This window comes from Balaenoptera borealis, assembly GCF_965194805.1.
Source record: "Balaenoptera borealis genome assembly, chromosome: 18".
NCBI classification, from domain to species: Eukaryota; Metazoa; Chordata; class Mammalia; order Artiodactyla; family Balaenopteridae; genus Balaenoptera; species Balaenoptera borealis.
This window is the reverse complement of record NC_138877.1, coordinates 52,850,370-52,867,681: the sequence shown is the minus strand read 5'-3', so window position 1 is coordinate 52,867,681 and position 17,312 is coordinate 52,850,370. Positions and strand designations below refer to the sequence as shown.

The following is a 17,312-nucleotide window of genomic DNA, read 5'->3' as shown; positions in this document are numbered from 1 at the left end:
TTTTGTTTTTCTTTTTTAAAGTGCCAAATGACCTCTGCAAATAGTCTTGCTAGTGCTTCTGAATGAATTGGGTTGCTGGTAATTAACATCCATTTAACATCCCCCATTGAAGAAGAGTCTGTAAGACAGTCTGGTCTGATTAAAAGCCAGTGATGGTATGTGTCTTCATGTTGCAGGAAACCTCTTAGAATGTGCCTGGTGTGCTGAGAAAATCCTATGTTTTGTAAATAACCTCCCTCAAGTCTGATCTGAAAGTGCTCTCTTCCTGATTTCATCAATAAGGTTACTATGTGACTTTAAAAAATTCCACTGCTCTAGGAAAACTTCTGTTTCCTTTTATGCCCAGATTTAGCAGGTTTTTCAAAGCCCTTCTTATTAAGAAAAGTTGTGGCTGGAAAAATGGATAAGTAGTTACAACTATTCCAGGAAGCTATAAATATTCTGGTTTAAGGCATTTAAGAAATTATCCTCTCCTTTATTGTCTCCCAGGGCCCACCTACAACTGGGTGCTGCCCTCCCAAAGTGAAGTGGATGGTCCTAAATGATCATAGGTGGGTTTTAAAAAATAAACACAAAATTAGTTTCACACCTACTTAGACAGCTTAGAATTTTAATGTGTGAAGTATGCCAGGACTCTGCAGTGAAATAAAGCTTTGCATTCAAACTGATGTCAGCCAATCAGAAAACAGTACAGAGAGCTGCCCATTTCATAATTAGGGAGCATTACTCCAAGTTCTAGATTTTACTTATTAATGAATAAAGCATTTCTTGACCCAGTTTCGCCATTTATTCAGAAGGACCTTGTTTTCAAAAAGTGTTAAAATAGCATGAAGGCCCTGATTTATGCCCACCAAATCCAGGAAATTCAAAGTTAATCCTCAGAACTATTCGTGTCTAGTTTTGCAGCACACATTCTATATAATACTGTGCTCTGTTCGAGGATGATACAAAGTAAAGAGACCACGCAGGCCATCCTGCAAGCTTGACTTTTACAGCTTCAAAACTTTAAGTTATACACTGACATATTTTCTATTGCATTTCTCTTTGTGCCATAGCATATTTCAGTTTTGTTTGCCTGTTCTTGATTATACCTTTGACATCCATGGGACTTCACCCAATAGTCAGGAGCAATGGCAACTTTGACCAAGAGTCCCAGTGGGGTAAGAACGCTCAGAGGCCAGGAGGTGATAACAGTTACAAAAGCTCTTCTTCCTCCTCCTTCCCCAAACTCCTCTCCCTGGAATCATTTTTAGACATACCAGATATTGAGGAAAAGTTCTTAGTGAGAGGAACACAATACCAAAAGTGATTGGAATATGATTCAGGAGACCATCATTCCCGTTCCTTCCCTGGAGTGCCATCTGTTCTATACGTCTAGACAGTCCAAACCCTCACTCATCCTACACATGCCATTCACATGCCATCTCCTTCAGCAGGTTATCCCTGTCTTTCGGTTCCAGTTTCCCCAAGTGTGATATTAAAGGGGAGATTCAGATCTTGAAGGTCTGCTCCAATCCTGAGATGCTGTCTTTTTGTAACCTCCCAAGTACACAGTGATTTTCCAGGTCTGAACCTGGAAATTCAAGAACATTTTGTCCTATTCATGTGGTACTTAACATTTGCTGACTTATACTACTTCAAATCCCAGCTTTGCCACCGGCTACCTGTGAGACCTTGAGCAAGTTACTTAATCTCTAAGTCTCAGTTTCCTAATCTGTAAAATGCAGATCATAATGGTATGCAGCATACATTACAGAATTGTTTTAGTGACTACAGGACAGAACACATAAAAAGAGCTCACCACCACGACTGACAATTAGTAAGCGCTCCATGAATATCAGCTCAAGCTAATTCTGTCTGTTTTTTCATGTATAAGTTCCCTGTCAGCCCAAACATGATCGTAAGCTACTTGAAATTGAGAACGATATGTTTGTTTGTGTGCTCCCATCTTGCTTACTACAGTGTCCTAAATATAATAGGAATTGAACAGTGTTTTGTTGATTACTTGATTGTTACAGCTTTATGTCTGATTTTCAGTCATCAACTTTTCTGTACCTAGGTTTTCTATCTATGACGATGTAACTTCTGCCAGTTAGCTCTTAAAACTGTGTGGAGATAATGATCCATGACAATAGTTTAAATTGTTTCCGACTCCATTGCTATGTACATAATTTTAGAAGAGCAGTCTAAAAGCAAGAGCCTATTGGAATTAGGTTGGGCTCTGCCCTGCTCAGAAGGCACTCAGCGAAAAAAGGCTGAACCAAAGTTAATGGAAGCCATTGTGTTTCTCCATTACACTGTACATTCCAGTGGTTTTGAGTATATTTGTGTGTTTGTCATTTGTTTTTGAGAGAAGGGAGGAGGAAAGGATGACGGGAGAATGGGAAGGGGAAAGGTGTATAGAGGAAGAAAGAAGGAAGGGGAGAGGAAGAAACCAAAAGGTAAGAACAGAGAAAAAGAAGATGGAATGAAAGGTGTTCTAGGAGAGACAGGGTGAAAGGCAAGGACTTGTGAGGAAGGAAGGGGAGATAAAGAGAAGAAAGGCTACTGTGTTTCCAAAGCTGTAGAGAAAACTCCATCTCCAAGTCCAAATGCGCAGCCTGCTTACCTGGCCTCAAAAATGTTAACAAGAGGCATGGGAATTACTTAAAGAGGGTTTCACTCTGAAGCTGAAAGTTGGCCGACTCTATTATTAGCTTACTGTTGTTATTTGATGGAGATTTCCATTGTGGAATAGAAAATGGTGGGTTTGCAGGCTGAGGGAACCACATCAAATCATTATTTCTAGTCTGACTTTTCTACAGAAGCCTTTTCACGATCCTGAGGAGAGTGGGTGTGCAATAGACATAGGTTTTTAGAGATTTTTTTTCTACCAGGTGCTTTTTTCCCCATTCACACATCAGAGACTTCTAAATTCCAAGTTCTGTAAGGAAAAAGACAGCGCTGCAGTGACTTCCCGACTGGCTAAATGCGCCCCCAGAAGAACCAGCATCATTTCACAAAGCAGTTTCAACAGTCTACACTGACATCTTCTGGGTTGCTGAATAGTTTGCCTTTCAGTTGACTTAAGAATACAGTGCTCTTGGGCTTCCCTGGTGGCGCAGTGGTTGGGAGTCTGCCTGCCAGTGCAGGGGACACGGGTTCGAGCCCTGGTCTGGGAAGATCCCACATGCCACGGAACAACTAAACCCGTGAGCCACAACTACTGAGCCTGCGCGTCTGGAGCTTGTGCTCCGCAACGGGAGAGGCCGCGACAGTAAGAGGCCCGCGCACCGCGATGAAGAGTGGCCCCCGCTCGCCGCAAGTGGAGAAAGCCCTCGCACAGAAACGAAGACCCAACACAGCCAAAAATAAATAAATAAATTAAAAAAAAAAAAAAAGAATACAGTGCTCTTAACCAAACCATGGCCCCACTGGGGAAACCAATCAGACACCAGGCTTAAAACCCAAAAAGTAACATGAATGGCCTTCTGTGAATCCGAGATAAAGGGTGGTGTTGTTAGGAATTACCCAACCTTCCAAGCAGATCTGCATGTATAGAAATTGATTAACACACCCCGGTCCCAATCCACCTACTTTTCGGGAAAACAGGTTTCTGCATCCACATAGGTGGCTTATCTCTGTGGGCTACAGGGATCTTCAGTGAAGATTAAGTGTGTTTCGTAGGGGAGACATCAGCAAAGATCCCTGTAAGACATGACTTGCAAAGTCAGAACTATCAGGAGTGGGATTTGGAGGTTTTAACTGCAAATGTTACCAGCAAGTCTAGCGGCAGCTGCTTCTCTAACAAGCACACGGATTTACTGGATTGCCTTAGCTCCCACAAGGGAAGAAATCATTTCCTGAGAATTCTGAGTCCTGCAGGCTACTACCTCTCCAAAGGCTACATTCCTCTGCTGTGTAGCAGTGGACATCCCTGGCCCGTTTCCATGGAAGCACATCGCAGGAGACTCTAGTGCCTGGGTACCGGACCAAGAGCTTTCCACTCTTAGAAAACATATTGGCCTCTAGAATTTCAGTGCCATTTGAAAACAGATACTTCAGTTTTTAAGAGTTCTCTTGTGAAATGTGCAGTTATGTCAGGATTTAAGTCATGCCTTATCACGAGATGGAAAAACAAGTCTACGAGGGTTAGAAAAGGTGAATTTACATAAACCTCCCTATATGTGCTTTCCTTGCACTGCTCTGGAACACTCTGACACTCTGAAACCAGGACTATTTGAGACATTTTGGTATCAGGGAGTCAGATGGCTTAGGTTTCAATCACAACCCTACCACCTCTAGCTGTGTACCTTGGGTAAGTTTCCTGACTGCTCTGAGTCTCAGTTTCCTCATTTGTATAATACAGATTTTTAAAAACAACTGGACTTCTAGGGTTGTTATGAGAATAAAATGATATAATGTATTTGAGGCCCAGCATAGAAGAAGCCGTCAGTAAGTAATAGACTCCTCTGATGTGAGGTCAAAGTGGGTAAGGAACTTGATATCAAAAGAGAGTCATTATGGAAACTAAAATTCATGTTTCCTAACTTGTTCAATGGCCTGTTAAACTACATCACCTCCCTGCCTAGTGGCTGTCTTTCTCCAAAGATTTTTCAAGTTAACTCTCACGTCATGTTACAGTCAGGTGGCTAAAGGATGTAATTCTGCTCCCCGCTACGACAGGAGTATTCTGATGCATATATGTTAACCTGGGAAAGTTTGGGTTTATTTTTTTAAAAAAAGTTTTTATCTGCCACCATCCCCGCCCTTGCTTGCTCCTTGAGCCCTTCAATCCAGGCCCCTGGCTGTTTAGTTCCCCCACAGAATTCTCCCCTGACTCTTCTTCAAGCCTCACTCTTCCCTCCAAGTTCAGATTAAGATCTTTATAGTACACTCCTAATTAATACCACCCTCCTTATTTTCTCTGAAATGCATAGAATTTATGGCCTATAAAAAACAATTTTAAGATGTGGTACATATGTACCATGGAATATTACTCAGCCATGAAAAAAGAACGAAATAATGCCATTTGCAGCAACATGGATGCAACTAGAGATTATCATACTAAGTGAAGTAAGTCAGAAAGAGAAAGACAAATACCATATGATATCACTTATATGTGGAACCTAAAATACAACACAAGTGAACATATCTACAAAACAGAAACAGACTCACAGACGTAAAGATCAGACTTGTGGTTGCCAAGGGGGAGGGGAGGGAGAGGGATGGACTGGTAGATACAAACTATTACATTTAGAATGGGTCAACAACAAGGTCCTACTGTATAGCACAGGGAACTGTATCCAATCTCCTGGGATAAACCATAATGGAAAAGAAGATGAACAAAAAGAATGTCTCTATGTGTATCACTGAGTCACTTTGCTGTACAGCAGAGATTGGCACAGCATTGTAAATCAACTACCCTTCAATTAAAAAAAAAGAAGAAAAAGAAAAAATTTTACATTTAATTATATCTTATTCTTACCGGTTCATGTATTAATTGTATCTCTAGCTATATAAGTTCTTTGAGCACAAAGACCGTTTTCTGTATTCTTCCCCCATAATTGCCAACCTAGTTTTCAGCAGAGAAGGTGCTCAGTAAATACATTTTTTACTGAATTGAGAATTATCAATTGGTAGTTGATATAGTTTTATCAAAATTATCATCTGCTTTTACATCAACCACCTACACAGAGTGTTTGCAAATGGGGCTTCAGCCATGGCAATATCTCGTCCGGTGCTTCTCTCTCTCTCAGCTCTACCTGTGAACTATACTTAACATCTATTACTATCCCAGTCTTACCAACAGTGCGACCTAAGCATGTTTCCACTTCCCCAGCACTGAATTGATGCTTCCTTGAGTTCAGGGCTCACAGGAAGGATACATGGCTATCAGGCACTAAAACATGTGATTTCTACTGTAAGAAATATTATAGAAAAAGCCAAAGCAGAACATGTTATTCAGGCCCCACATAGATGCCTTGGACCTTCAAATAATATAATACCTCTGTAGAATTCACAGAAGCAAGAAGCATGGGGAGGTCAGCCCAGGAAACAAATTAAGTATGGAGGAAGAAGGTGGTGCCTTCACGTTGAAGGAACGTGAACCACCATGCAATCTACTGCAGGGAAGAACACGAGCAAACAAACAGTTGACATTCCATAAAATTGCACAACTCAAACATAATGCAGTTAACATGTAGTAGAGATGCTTCCAATTTTGTTTCCAGGTAAATATATATATGTTTTTAAGTTGGGATCACCATGTACATAATGCATTTATGAAATAACATTTATTTCAATTAATAATTTATCATAATTATTTTTATGTCATTCTATATACTTCTGCAAGATTACTTTTAATTGCTCCAGAGTATTCCATTGCATTGGGTGGAGAAATTTCTACAAAATTTCCATTTAATGACATTATTAGCCATCCCGAGATGCAAATTTATAGCTAAAACTTTTGTGTACCCTTTATGATATCCTTAGAAGTTCCTGGAAGTGGAATTTCTGGTACCATCAACTCTTGCTCTCTTAACTCTATATCTTCCCTCCAGTCACTAGTCTATTGCTGATGTTTGTGCTGCGAATCTTCCACTTAACTCTCCAAATCCACTCCCTGCCCCTCTTCTGTATCTCGGGAAATAGATCTGCATGAACTTCACTGACAAGCTCCCTGGCCTTCTTGCTTTTGTTTGGGTTCAGTCACTGAGGCATGAAACCAGAGATCGGAGGGATGGAGAGAGGAGAGTAAAATTGGGGTAGACATTCCCTTGACTCCTTTACCTGGAAGGTTGGCCATGGGCTAACTGCATCCCTCCACTGAGCACCACAAATTCCGTCAGGGGGTCCTCTCCACGTAGCTCTTCTCCCTTTCCCTCTCCAGGTTCTAGTAATGACTCCCTTCTCTCGCCTCTTCAGGTTAGGGTAGTAACAGAGCCCACTGTTAGGTTAGGCCTGCAGTACTGTGTTATCCTTTATGGTTTCCCCACTCCCTGTCCAAACCTTTGCATACAGTCCATTTATTAAAATCCCAAATTATCTAAATTGAATTTGCCATCAGTTCACTGTCATGCCACTGTCTGAGCCATCCCCTCTACAGCAAAACTCCTTACAGACTTGTTCTCATTTATTGTCAAGGCTTTCTCTCTTCTTTTTCTTTTTTTAAAATATTTATTTATTTATTTATTTGGCTGCGCTGGGTCTTCATTGCTGCATGCGGGATCTTTAGTTGAGGCATGCGGGATCTAGCTCCCTGACCAGGGATCGAACCCGGGCCCCCTGCTTTGGGAGTACAGAGTCTTAACCACTGGACCACCAGGGAAGTCCTTCTCTTCTTTTTCTATCTTAAGAAACTCCAATCGTGCTTGTGTCCCACCACTATCACAAAACAGCAATGCACCTCACATTGCCAAATCCAAAGCATAGATTTGAGCCCCACCTTTCTTGGCCTATCAGTAGCACTTGGTCCAGTGAATCCGTCATTCGTTCTTCAAACACTTTGGTCACTTCACATCAGGGACATCATTTATAGTTCACCCTTCTTTGCTGGTTCTTCCTTACCTCTCTTAACCTCTAACATTAAAATTGTAAGTGCCCCAGTCTTTGGACCTCGTCTCTTCTCTATGTTTACTTCTTCTTGGTGATTTCCTTTAGTCCCATGGCTTTAACTATCATCTCAATACCAACTACTTCCGGATTCATATCTGCAGTCTGTACCTCTCCCCTAAACTCCAGACTCACATATCCAACTGCTTACTCAACATCTCAATCAAAACTTATCTCTACTGTCTCATATATAAAACCTAACCCTTGATTTTTGTTTCTTTCCCCTGCAAATGTGTAGATGGCAACTCAGTTTGTCTAGTTTCTCAGACCCAAAACTTTGGAGCCATCTTTCTTTCTCCCATATTATGTGTCCACTCTCTCAGGAAATCCTGTGGACCCTGACATCAAAATGTACAGAAACCCACAACTCTCTCCAGTATGATTTCTCACCAAGGTGAGAGAAATGCCTCGGAACTGGTCTATTTTCCTTCTTGTTTTGTCCCTTCCTCAACAGACTCTTCTTCTTTGAGCAGCCAGATTATGTTATCCATCTGCCCAAACCCCAGTGGCTGATGTCTTTATTTAATGTGCAAGGCCCTAAGTCATCTTGCCTCTGCACACGTCCCTCTATTCTTTTCTCTTACTCCTCTCCCCTTCACAGATTGTCCTTGCTAGTTCTTCAACACACCAAGCTTGCTCTTAACCTCAGGGCCTTTGCATTTACTTTCCTTCTTCCTGGAATGCTCCTGAAATGTTTGTCTGCTAGATATTCACAGAGATTGCTTCCTGAGTTTATGTATCTGCTTAAATAGCATGCCATCAGAGAGATTTTCCATAAGGACCTTGTCTTGAAAAGCACACAACGAATCCCCTTGCAAAATTCACTTAACCTGCTCCTGTTTTTATAGCAGTGATCACCACTTGCTGTATTTTATGTTCACTTTTATGTCTTTGTAGCCTTTTCCTTGCCCCTAGGATTAAGCTCATTGAGAGCAGAGATACATTTGCTCCCTACTGTATCCCCAGCACTTAGAACTGTGCTTGGCACATAGAAATGCACTTAATGAATAAACAAATGAATGAAAAGATGTGTGCATTTCTTTTTAAATGTTTATTATGAAAGTTTAAAAACATACACAAATTAGAAGAAATCGTTTAATGCGTCTTCATTTATTCATTAGTGAACTTCAACGATTATGAATATAAGGTCAATTTAGTTTTATTCTTTCCATTCAACTTTCCTCCACTCACTTCCTACTAGATAGTTTTAAAGCAAACTCCACAAGTCATGTCATTTCATCTGTAAATTATACATGTATTTTTAATTGTCCTCTAAAAATGTATGCAATTTATACTCACGGTGAGCAGTGTTGAAAAAGCCTATTTCCTCATCTCCTACTCATACTAGCAGATATGATCTTATAAAAATCATCTTTGCCAGTTTTATTGGTGAAAAATCTCAATTCTTTCATTTTTAAAATAAAGAGAACAATAAATAAAAACAATATTCCTGAGGTCTGTGATAATGTCCTCTCCCTTCTGTGACCTCTCACAATTCCAAAATACTAATAGACAAAAATGTATTAAATCATCTTTCCTTCTCTTAAAGTCTGTCCCATATAATTATATACAATAACATATAATTATAAGATCAGAGCCCCATCTTAATCCTCTCAGCACATAATACTAAAAGGCATATTAGAAGCATCATAATTTTTTTTGGAAAAAAACCCCAAAAAACTCCTTCTTTGATTTTAACAGTTTAAGTAGAGGGTCTGGAGTAAATAGAGAAATTGCTGAGAAAAAGAAGGTGCATGACCCTAGCCAGTATCTTTTCCAATTGGTCACCTCCATGGTTAACCTTATAAAAAAAAATCTTTCTGGAACCTTGGCTTCATCTTTGAAGCCATCTTCCAACTGTGGATGGAGAAAATCTGTCCAAGGTGTCTCTCATCTGCTGGGACTGGAGACCCACTGCATCTTGGCAGTGCTGGGAGGGCTCAGGTTGGTGGCTCTGGAAGTCACACAGAGCAACTCTGCGACTCTCCCTGGAGAAAGCCTTCTGTTCTTGTAAGTGTTAGCATATTAAGCATCTACTGCATGGAACAGGATGGGGAGGGGTTCGGAGAAGAAAACGTGAAGACAAATGGGGATATTTAAAAGCAGAAAAGAAAATCTAGTGCTCAGAAACAGCATTCTTTAACTTAGACTAGCTATAAATTTTCTCTCTTGTTGATTTCCTGTCTTGGAAAGAACCCATTAATGGAAAAAAAAAAAAAAAAAAAAAGTACCGGCTGGAAACTCAACTGTGATTTTTTTTAATGGTAAATCTGGTACCATTCATATCCAGGAAATGTGAAAGGCAGATTTGAAAATCTCATTTTGTCATTTTACCCAAAAGCTTGAACAACCTATTTAAAAGACAAAAAAACAAATTTACAATCCGGGCGGAGGTTGAGGAAGTGCCTTTCTTGCCTCTCCTCCTCCTCGCTTTACCAACGGAGCTTGACGCTTCTTAGTCTGTCGTCACATTTAACTCCACTCCTTCCCTGCCAAGAATCTGAGGGCCGAGGTTCCGGTTAGACTGGGAGTAGAATAAATCTCTGTTGTAATTTGCTGGAGACCCTATCCAGCTAGATTTCTGGATGAGAAATTTACTGTGTCTCTTCACTGAGGGATATAACAACAGGTGAGCAGTTTCCACACCCCATGTGAATGGACGTTCAGTAGACCATGGACGTGGTCAACTTACCCATCAGAGTGCAAATTTAATCGGAGGCAAAGGGTGGAAGCGGAGGGCTGCGGGGAAGGAGACCTCCTCAGGCTGATCCTTTCTGCACTTCCTAAGAGGGCTCTGGGGTTTCCGAGCAGCTTCTCCAGGTACCTGTGGCTCCTGCCTTCCAAGTTCTGAGGGACAGACTGGTCCTTCCATGAGTTTCCAGAGGCCCTCAGAACCCTCTCACAGCAGCTGCCCTCCAAAGTTCACAGACTGGCCTTCTGGGGTGCCTGCCCAGAGCCTTTTAGGAACATAAATCTGAATAATACCCAGAGTGACAGGCTGCTGGCCGTTCTCTCAGCACCCTAGACTAAGGCAGGATGGATATTACGCCACCGACTCTGCCTTGGTTGAGGGTGCGTCCTCGCAGTCCCCAGAGGAATCCTTTCCCAGGCAGGAGCAAACCACTTCATCCACAGCGCAGAGCATGGGCCCTGTCTGTGCAAGAAAGCAGCCTGGAAGGAAAAGAAAGAAGAAGAGGACAGGAGGAGAAGGGGAGGTGGGGAAGGGGAAGGGGAAAGAGGGAGGAGGAGAGGGAAAAAGCAGGGCGTTTACTGCTTTCATTACATCTGTTTCTTGGTGTCATTCCAGAGACTGAAGACGCCAGTCTGAGATAGGGGCTCTTCATTTAATTGCTTGATAGATGTAGAAAGGCTTCAGTAGTACCTCAACTTACATAGCAGGTATGCTCCTCAAACGCTTTTTTCCTTCTTTAATTTATATAAATTCATATACCGGAAAGATTCCCTACTTAAAGGATCCCTATTAGGAACCTATTTTAAAAGTGAAAACTCCTTTTGAAACGAGAACAATTGCTTCCTATATTTTGTTTTATTAATGTAAAATTCCCTTTCACAAGTTATATAAAAACCAGAATTAAAATGTTATATTTAAATAGAACCTGACTTAGAAGTTAAAATAGATAGTTTTACTCATTCTTTAAAATAGCCTGATGAGGAAATAATATACTGACTCTGCCTCTGGCCAACAACACAGTTTACAATGTGAGTAGAACTTGGGTCCCCTGGCACTAAGGGTATTACCTTTGAGAAAAAGGAAGAAGTTGTAGCAATGCCTCATTTAATAACTTATTTGGGAATAAATATTTTCAATAACAAAGTCTCTTTTAAAAAGAAGTAAATACTTTTGAAAAGAACAAAGATTTGAAGATAAAGCATTGCGTGAGGACTGCCCTCTGTTCCTCAATCTCCTCTTTTATTTCCTTTTCCATTCTTAGATGTCAGTCCCTCCCCATCCCACTCCAATTCTCCCTAAAGCTCTCTCTCACTTCCTTCCCTATTAATCACTTACTATCAGCTAATCAAAGAAAACTTTAATGTAACAGAGTTTCAGAGTATCGACCTAAACAACAATGGTATTAAAATAAAAGGTCTGTATTTCAGTGTATTCGTTTAAAGTTTTTGCCTCCTGTAAAAAAATACCTCAGAAAAAATACACGCACCCTAATGTTCATAGCAGCACTATTTATAACAGTCAAGACATGGAAGCAATCTAAATGTCCATCAACAGATGAAAGGATAAAAGAAGATATTATTTATATATATATATATATATATATATATATATATATATATATATACACACACACACACAATGGAATACTACTCAGCCATAAAAAAGAATGAAATAATGTCATTTGTAGCAACATGGGTGGACCTAGAGATTATCATACTAAGTGAAGTAAGTCAGACAGAGAAAGACAAATGTCATATGATATCACTTATATGTGGAATCGAAAAAAATAATATAAATGAACTTACTTACAAAAGAGAAATAGACTCACAGACATAGAAAACAAATTTATGGTTACCAAAGGGGAAGGGGGGAGGAGCGATAAATTAGGAATTTGGAATTAACAGATACACACTACTAGATATAAAATAGATAAACAACAAGGATCTTACTATATAGCACAGGGGACTAGATTCAATATCTTGTAATAACAAATAATGGAAAACAATCTGAAAAAGAATATGTATATGTACATGTAACTGAATCACTTTGCTATACATCTGAAACATTGTAAATCAAATATACTTTAATATAAATAAATAAATAAGAAAACATCAGACATAAGCAAATAGATAGTGATACATAATTTTTTTAAAGTCATGAGGCCATTCCTCCATGGATTTTTGGTGGTAGGGTGAGGGGCAGAATTAGCCCAGGATAACTCTTTGGAGCTTCATGTTCTGTCTAAATGTTTTCTTTCTGGCATGTTCTTCCCTCACTGATTTCCAATCTATACTCTCTTACTCCTTTCAACCTCACTACCATCACTGCTTCCACCTACTTAAGACTCACATTAGATTTTGATTTTAAGACTATTTTAGAGTTACTAGCGTTTTTATCTCAATTGCGGTGGCAAAACATAATTTTTGTAACTTAAGAACTGATTCACACAAATACACAATGAACATGTATAAAATTTATTCAACTCATTAATTACTGAGGACACCAGTAGATGGTAAAGTGGTTTCAAAAAACATTTTAAGGACCTGGCTATTTATAGGCAATTTAAAAAACAAGAAAGAATATTAGGATAAGATTGCTAGTTTGACACAAAACTGGTTAATGTCCTACAAGGCAATAAACCACTGTGTATCTTTTCCATCAGACAGAAATCATTTGCATCTCTATCAAACAAAAACTACAAGTAAATATGTAATTCCACAGTGCCTGGGACCAATCAATAATAAATTTCAAAGTCAAGCAGTAGTACATTGGCCTACAACAGTAAATAATTTGGAAATGGGCATAACATATGACATTAAAAGATAATGCAGTTATTCTCTGGACCTTGTTTGTAGGTTTTGGATAATTTTTTTTTTTAAGTAGGAATGCAAGTCCTATTGCTCTATCATTATTCCAATCCAGTTTATAATGTTTCTGATAATATTTAAGAAGGGTCTTTAGAGCATATGTTTGTCATTAGTTGAGGTATCAGTACATCTATGTATCTTAAATAGGAAAGATATTCAACTAAAAATATTTGCTAAAGGACACATCTGTCATGCCAGACAGTGGCACTCATCAGACTGGAGCCTTCAAGGAAGGTCACTAAAATAGAAAATCTGAGTAATCAGAAACCATGTCTGAGATGGATCATGGCAAGCTAGAGACTGGGAAACTGATTTAAGAATTTGGATCAAGGAGTATGCAGGGCTGGGAAAGCCAGAAAGCAAAGCTTGAGGATAGACTAAGTCAGATGTCAAGATCTATAGCCAAGATCTTAATTAGCCAACAGGCCTCAGAGGTCAGAACAGATGAGGTAGACAGACAGGGCCAAAGTACTCAGAGAGACTAAATCAAGGGTACCACCTAAGAAATGTAAGAGCTTTGATCTCAGACTATACTTGACACCCCTCATCTACCCACACTAGAAAGGTTGCTTAATACAAGGGCAGAGGCTCCGTCCCAGGGTCAAGTGTTGCCCAGCTATGTGGACTCTTCTACATGCTCCAGTGTTTAGAAACTACAGATAAATTTTGACAACAGAAAAAAATAAGAGATAGAAGAATAATATTCCTGTATTCCCAAAGTCCTGGTTAAGTGGTCTATTCCCTCTCAAACTAACTGCTTATAAAAGAGAAAACTGAAATGAGGCTAATGCCTCCAGAAATCGATTTTTGAATCATTCCCAAGTTTTTATTTGATCCCACTGACATATCTTTCTGAAGTCAGTGAAAGTATAACTCCTATTTTTACGTAAACAAGAATCTTCATCTCTTTTGCATTGTTGAGTGAAGGTAATTTGAATATTAAACAGTGAAATTAATCAGCATAGGAAGTTAACACGAAGAGCACTTATCCTTTGGAGTGACGACCCAGGACATGACTATTTCTCTTTAAGAATTGCATCTCCCTCTCTACACATAAGGGTTGGCCCTGGCTGCCATGTTGATCCTGTCCCTTTGACAAAACTGGTTGAACCAGGGGTGGTACTCACACAATTTGGGCCAATCAACGTTTCTCTCTTGAGAAGCTGGAACTGGGATTCAAGGAAGCTAGTTAGTCTCTGCTAGTTGCTCAAACTGAGGGTGTGCAAAAGCAGGCACTCCTGGGGAGTCCTTTTATTATTTTGCCGTCTAACATGGCAGAGTCGAGCCTCATGTGGCCGTTTAAGTTTAAATTAAAATTAAAAATTCAGATATTTAATCACCCCAGCCATATTTCAAGTGCTCAATAGCCACATGTAGCTAGCGACTACCATATTGAATGGTGCAGTTATAGAATATTTTCATCACTGCAGACATTTGTTGAACATCACTGATTTACCACATACTCAGAGAAGCAGAGAAAGCCTGTGTGCAGAGGGAGGGGAAGGAAGTAGATGTGTAGACAGAAGTAGAACCAAGAGACAAAGAAAAGGCAGGAGATTAGCTACCTCTATTTTTGAGGCCCTTGTTCTAGTCTCTAGTAAGACTCAACTCTTACCTGCCTTTAAACTCCGTGATATATGTGTCTATATCCCTATAATAATTTTTCCTTTCTCACTGAAGCTAGTTCATTTAGAATGTTTTACTTGCAACTCAAAGATGCTAGATTAACACAATTTGAACCATTTTAGCCTTCCCCATTTTCTTTCCCATCACACTGGTGCTGAATTTCTCGGATTGTTATTGCTGTTTTTCACTTCATTTTGTCTACAATATGTTTTTTACATTTATCTGCAGTGAAAATTTCAAAAATGCACTGAGCAGGGGGTATTAATTTTTAATTTTAGATCTTCAAATTAGATAGTCCAGGCTAATTCCTGTGGGTAAACCTTGGGTGGGTTAAAGTGAGGTCTTAGGTACAGAATTAATTGGGAGGTGACTTGTTTACTTCCTCTATCCAGAAAAGTACTAAATAAAGTGCCTCCCGGAGAAAGAAAGGACTAGTCAAGATGTAGCATGAGTCTCAAGCTTGCCACATACATATTATCTCAGAGAACTGCAGAGAACTGCAGAATCTGTGTCACTTAGGAGCCCCCTTAGAAAGATTTTATTTCCACTTAGTATCTTTCTTTGCTACAACGTTTTGGGAGGGAAGGCAGTGGCCTTATATCTGCAGACATAACTTTAGAACACACAGGCTTGCAAAGCAAGAGCAGTCTTGACCTCCGGCAGGCAGAATACCTTTGATCTTCACCAGCCACGTAAGTGCCTGAGATTATCTCAAATGCTAAACAGAGAGAGAGAGAGAGCTAGCCTGAAGCTACACTAACTCCACTACCTGCCCTGTGCAATGATCCTTACAAGTGAAGGGACTGCTGTGAAAAGCGACTCAAGTCCATGGGTGGGAGGGTGAGGAATTTCTATCTGAGAAAGAAGCAGTTTGCCACCTGAAACTCCGCCTGTTGTCTAAGGGAGGTGAGTCACTTCCTTATGTGTTGATGGGCTTGTGTCTGTAAGTTTAGGAGTAAGATCCAGAAGTACAAAGGGGAAGATAATTGGAATTGGGAAATCAGAGGAGAATCTGAGTAGAAAAAAAGAGGCGATACCAAGGCTAGATTCTATGAGAGGAAAAATCCAGAGAGAGAGAAAACTAACAAACCCAGAGAAGTGGCCCGGAGAACACTTTAAGGAGGAGAAATGTCTCATACTTACAGGTTTAAAAGTTGTTTCTTGTGAGATGCTCAGTGCAAATGTTCACTCCAACTTCTCTCCTATAAAATTTTAGTAACACATCCTCCCAAATAGCAAAGGCCTCTCCTGTTCAGGGAGATGAGCTAACCTGACAAAATTCATGAGAAGTGGGCCAAAGACAAATCCCTCAATAGGAGGCTATTCTATGCAATTCTTCTTCATAATCAGTGCTTAACTTTTATTAACAAGTGATGGCCTTGAGTAAGCTTTGTGAAGCTGTTCAATCTCATAGGAAATTACATTTCAGCCATCTTAAGTTCAACCTTCATATTTTTGCCCAACAAAGGTTAGCTGGTGCTCAGATTTAACGTGAAGCAATGAAAAAGGAGCAGTAGTAATAAAACCAATAACAACCACTACAACAATAATGGCTTTCATTCACTGGCCATTTATTATATTCTTGGTACTGTACCCATCTATCTCATCTAATTCTCACAACAAACGTAAGTGGTACTGCCCTGTTTTATAGATGGCATAATTGAAGCCCAGTGGATTAAGTAACTCACTCAAGGTTAATCTCTAAGCGATGGAAGCAGAATTTGTATCTAGGCATACAATTCATAGCTATAGTAAGAAATAAATGGCCCACAGGAAAATTGGAACTCAGGGAGTTTAATCAATGCATGTGGAAAGTATAGGGAAGTATTCCAGGGCTAGTTCCGGTGGGAGCCATCACTATCCTTGGTTCAAAGGGACAGGGGATGTGGTGCTTATCAGCAGCCGGTGTCTTTCAGAAGCTATGACCTTTGGTCAGGGATATAGGTAGCCCATGGTGACCATGGAGAGGAAGCTGGTGAATTTAGTACCCTGACCACACATTCTTCCTTCTCTCTGCTGGAGCCCCACCATCGGTAAAACTGAATGCAAAGCAAATGCTTTTTGTGAGCAGATTCTTTGAGGCTTTTGAGTTTCACATCCAAGTCAATGGATAAACCACAGAAAGTGAGAACTCAGAACCACAGAAACTAAGAGGCCCACAAGATAACAAGGACATGGAAATCTTGGGGAGGCTTAGACTTCCCCAGGTTATGGAATTAGGGGTTTAAGACAATTATGTCTAGATGTCAAGTTGGAGACTCTCCTGAGTTCCATTTGATGTCTGGTTTGCATAGAGATAGAGTTCACTTAGGTTTGAAGTTATATCTACTGATTGCTGAACTTTTCATTGTTCTGAAATATATATGCAGTCAGTTCTGCTGTATTCTTTGTTTTGAAAAAAACTATTTTTTTACAACATGATTGATATATTAGGGAACAATTTGAGCATAATTGCTCGTGCACAGTTTTGTCCAGTAGAAACACTAGAGTAAATACAGAAAGTTACACCAGCTGAACAAAGCTGCATAGAAATA

The 17,312-nt window shown here is 39.9% G+C and overlaps 1 protein-coding gene across 7 annotated transcripts in view; it reads right to left on the bottom strand.

The window, feature by feature from the left end:
* Positions 1 to 17,312, bottom strand: part of LOC309615920 (uncharacterized protein) — a 402,693-nt gene that overhangs the window by 236,548 nt on the left and 148,833 nt on the right. The window contains exon 4 of one of the 7 annotated variants that reach the window (XM_082366008.1): positions 3,577 to 3,687. The exons of the other annotated variants lie outside the window; for them this stretch is intronic. Within the exon in view, the coding sequence (XP_082222134.1) occupies positions 3,577 to 3,607 (31 nt within the window). The 5' untranslated portion in view covers positions 3,608 to 3,687. The remainder of the gene's footprint in view (positions 1 to 3,576; positions 3,688 to 17,312) is intronic. 7 annotated transcript variants of the gene reach the window in all.